Source organism: Danaus plexippus, chromosome 10, assembly GCF_018135715.1.
Source record: "Danaus plexippus chromosome 10, MEX_DaPlex, whole genome shotgun sequence".
In the NCBI taxonomy this organism is placed as follows: Eukaryota; Metazoa; Arthropoda; class Insecta; order Lepidoptera; family Nymphalidae; genus Danaus; species Danaus plexippus.
The window spans coordinates 6,567,476-6,570,171 of NC_083543.1; the positions used below are offsets into that span (position 1 = coordinate 6,567,476).

Below are 2,696 nucleotides of genomic sequence, written 5' to 3' on the forward strand. Positions count from 1 at the left end.
CAGTTTATTTATTTATACTTGAATATCTTACCAGGAAATAGAATAGGAGCCACTCTACTGTGTTGTGTTAGGGCGCAATTAAAGCTAAACACATTTATTTTTAATAGCTGCGTCGTCGTGCTAATTTGTCTAAAGCGATATAACAGATTTAGATACCTATTGCATATAAACGTAATTGCTGAAGAAATAATACACTTTATAAGTCAAGCGAAGTTAAACAGAAGATGTATAAACTAAAAATTCACCTAGAGAATTGACATTCCTTTTAACATTCTAAACTTTGAAGAGCGTCTATTATAAATACGTACGTTATTTAACTCCATCAAAATGAATCATTTCTTTTTTTCAAAAGCTTTTTAATTATAGAACTGCTTTATTGATAAAATCAAAGAGAAAAAAATATATATATATTTTACTTTACTTGAAAAACCAATGATTAATTGATTTATGATTGAATATATAGGCATTTATCCTTAATTTATATAAAGAATTTCAATTTAGAAAGCAAAATTTAAAATTAAATTGAGTTTCACTGAGCCTATTGTCAACATGTAAAAATATTCTAAAAAAAAGTATAATAAATTTTCGCATCGAGATAATAGAAAAAAAAAATATGCGCAAGTGAGTTAAGTTGCTAGCAGCCCCAATAAAACGCAAAATACTGAATTACTATTTCTTAGCCTTTATACTTTGAAAATTAATATAGTAGGAAAAATAGACTCTTAGGTTTAAGTTTACAGCGCTGAAGGTAGTGGAACAAATATATTTACATTCATGGTTTTTAGTTAGGTCGAAAACCGGTTCGCCAATTTTATATTACTTAATATGAAATAATGACAAATATCATTACCCTGGTAGAAATAGTTCGACTATAATTACGTCTCAATGACATAAGCAATTACTAATGGTTGGCCCAGTGCTTATTCTAATAGCTCAGAAATGATAAGAATACGACTTTCCTATATAAGGCGTTTATAAGAACATTCGCAATTACTTTCTTAATAAGATTCAATAAGAAAACAATATGTACGAAAAGATATTAGTTCTATTTTTGGTTCTTCATTATACACGATCAGCTCGTAAGCATCTATCAAGTTCTTTATTATTATGTTAATTTTTACTATAATTTGTTGTATAATCGAAAAAGTACCGAATAATCTCTTAAGAAAATTTTATTTCAATTAGTTATAGAGTTGAGCTGTTCTGATATCAACACATTCATAAGCGGTCAAAATGCAGTCAGACAACTCGTTGCTGAAGGGAAAGTAGAAGGTCTACCACCGGCAGCTGAAATGAACTCTGTGGTAAGATACATGTACTTGGACATTGACAATTTCATCTCGTATTCCCGTGATGATAGTTGTTCTAAAGTAATAAAAACTTTATAAATACAATTGACGTTAAATATTTGATTCTTTGTTTACCAAATATATTTTTGTGTAGTCTAATACTTTTTATATTTTTTGCTACTTTCGTCTGAAGGTTTGGGATGAAGAATTGGCAGCAAAGGCAGAAAAATGGGCAGCTTCCTACCCGAAATCAGTCGACCCAGACCAAACGATTCGTAAGAAATTGTAATGATTTAAAGTTATTTATGGAGTAGTTAGCCATACTAAAAGTGTTTTGTGTTTATTTTCAGCCTCTCATAGATTTTCCGTCAGTCAATCTATATCGGTTTTCCTTAGCAATGATCTCAATTATCAAATGGATTTCGAAAAATTACAAATAATGTGGTTCAATGAGCATGAGAATTATACCTATGGACCGTTTACACAGGAAACTATTTCTCCATCCCATCCGCCTGTCGGAGACTTTGTTCAGGTATAAATATTTACATTTAAAATTACTATTTATTTATCATTTTAAAAGTTTTGTTACGATTTATGATATTTCTTATTAACAAACATACATACATATACATATGTATATTCATCATGTGACTTTGTATTGCACTCTACGTATGGTGTGTGGTTTCATTACATTGGATTAATTTAATAACTTTTCAGAATAAAGAATTATTATATGAATAAATAACCTTCGAAATAATAACCACCCAAAAATTGAATTCTAAAATTTTTCTGACAGCTTTATAAAATAATTATGAAATATAATGATAATGAATTCATAATACAAAAATAACTGTACATATGTTAAATGCAATAATTTGCAATGAGTTTTGATAAATATTGTCTTTTTGTTTTCAGATGATTTGGTCAGATTCTGTATACCTAGGATGCGCTATGTCCGAAAATATTGAAGATGAATTAAAAAAGATTTACATTGTATGTGAATATGGCCCGAGGTAATTAAAAAAACTCTTTTTTTTTGAGCTTATCTTACAATAAGGTGTATTAGTTTTGTACTTTTATGCTATACTAAAAATATTTTTGTTTTCAGTGCTAATGTTTTAGGCCAACTGCCCTACAAAGCCGGTAAGGCCAGCAATAAGCTGTTATGTGCAACTGATGAAAATCGATGTGAAAATCCATCTGCAAAGAAATGTTACGAATAGTAAAACAAAATGATAACATTATATAATGCAATAAGTATATTTTTTTCTGTCAAAACTTCAATAAACAAATACACACAACTTCAATGAAAATAATGTAGTTTTTAATGACGACCTTCTTTTAATTTTAATTTTTAATTCAGTAAAAAATTACACATAAAATGCATAATAAATAATATCATTTAAT

General features: G+C 28.3%; 1 protein-coding gene across 1 annotated transcript; it reads left to right on the forward strand.

Annotated features, from left to right (window-relative positions):
* The first annotated feature begins 998 nt into the window (after positions 1–998).
* LOC116766912 (venom allergen 5-like) lies at positions 999–2,696 on the forward strand. Its single transcript, XM_032657056.2, has 6 exons — positions 999–1,079; positions 1,186–1,304; positions 1,483–1,564; positions 1,640–1,821; positions 2,205–2,302; positions 2,398–2,696. The coding sequence occupies exons 1-6, from the start codon at positions 1,025–1,027 to the stop codon at positions 2,510–2,512; spliced, it is 651 nt and encodes a 216-aa protein (XP_032512947.1). The 5' UTR covers positions 999–1,024; the 3' UTR covers positions 2,513–2,696.

Excerpts from the sequence above, each read along its gene's own strand:
- LOC116766912 (XM_032657056.2), top strand. The coding sequence starts at position 1,025 with ATGTACGAAAAGATATTAGTTCTATTTTTGGTTCTTCATTATACACGA. Across the intron at positions 1,080-1,185 it reads TCATTATACACGATCAGCTC|TTATAGAGTTGAGCTGTTCT; the intron begins GTAAGCATCTAT and ends TATTTCAATTAG. Across the intron at positions 1,822-2,204 it reads CTGTCGGAGACTTTGTTCAG|ATGATTTGGTCAGATTCTGT; the intron begins GTATAAATATTT and ends TTTTGTTTTCAG.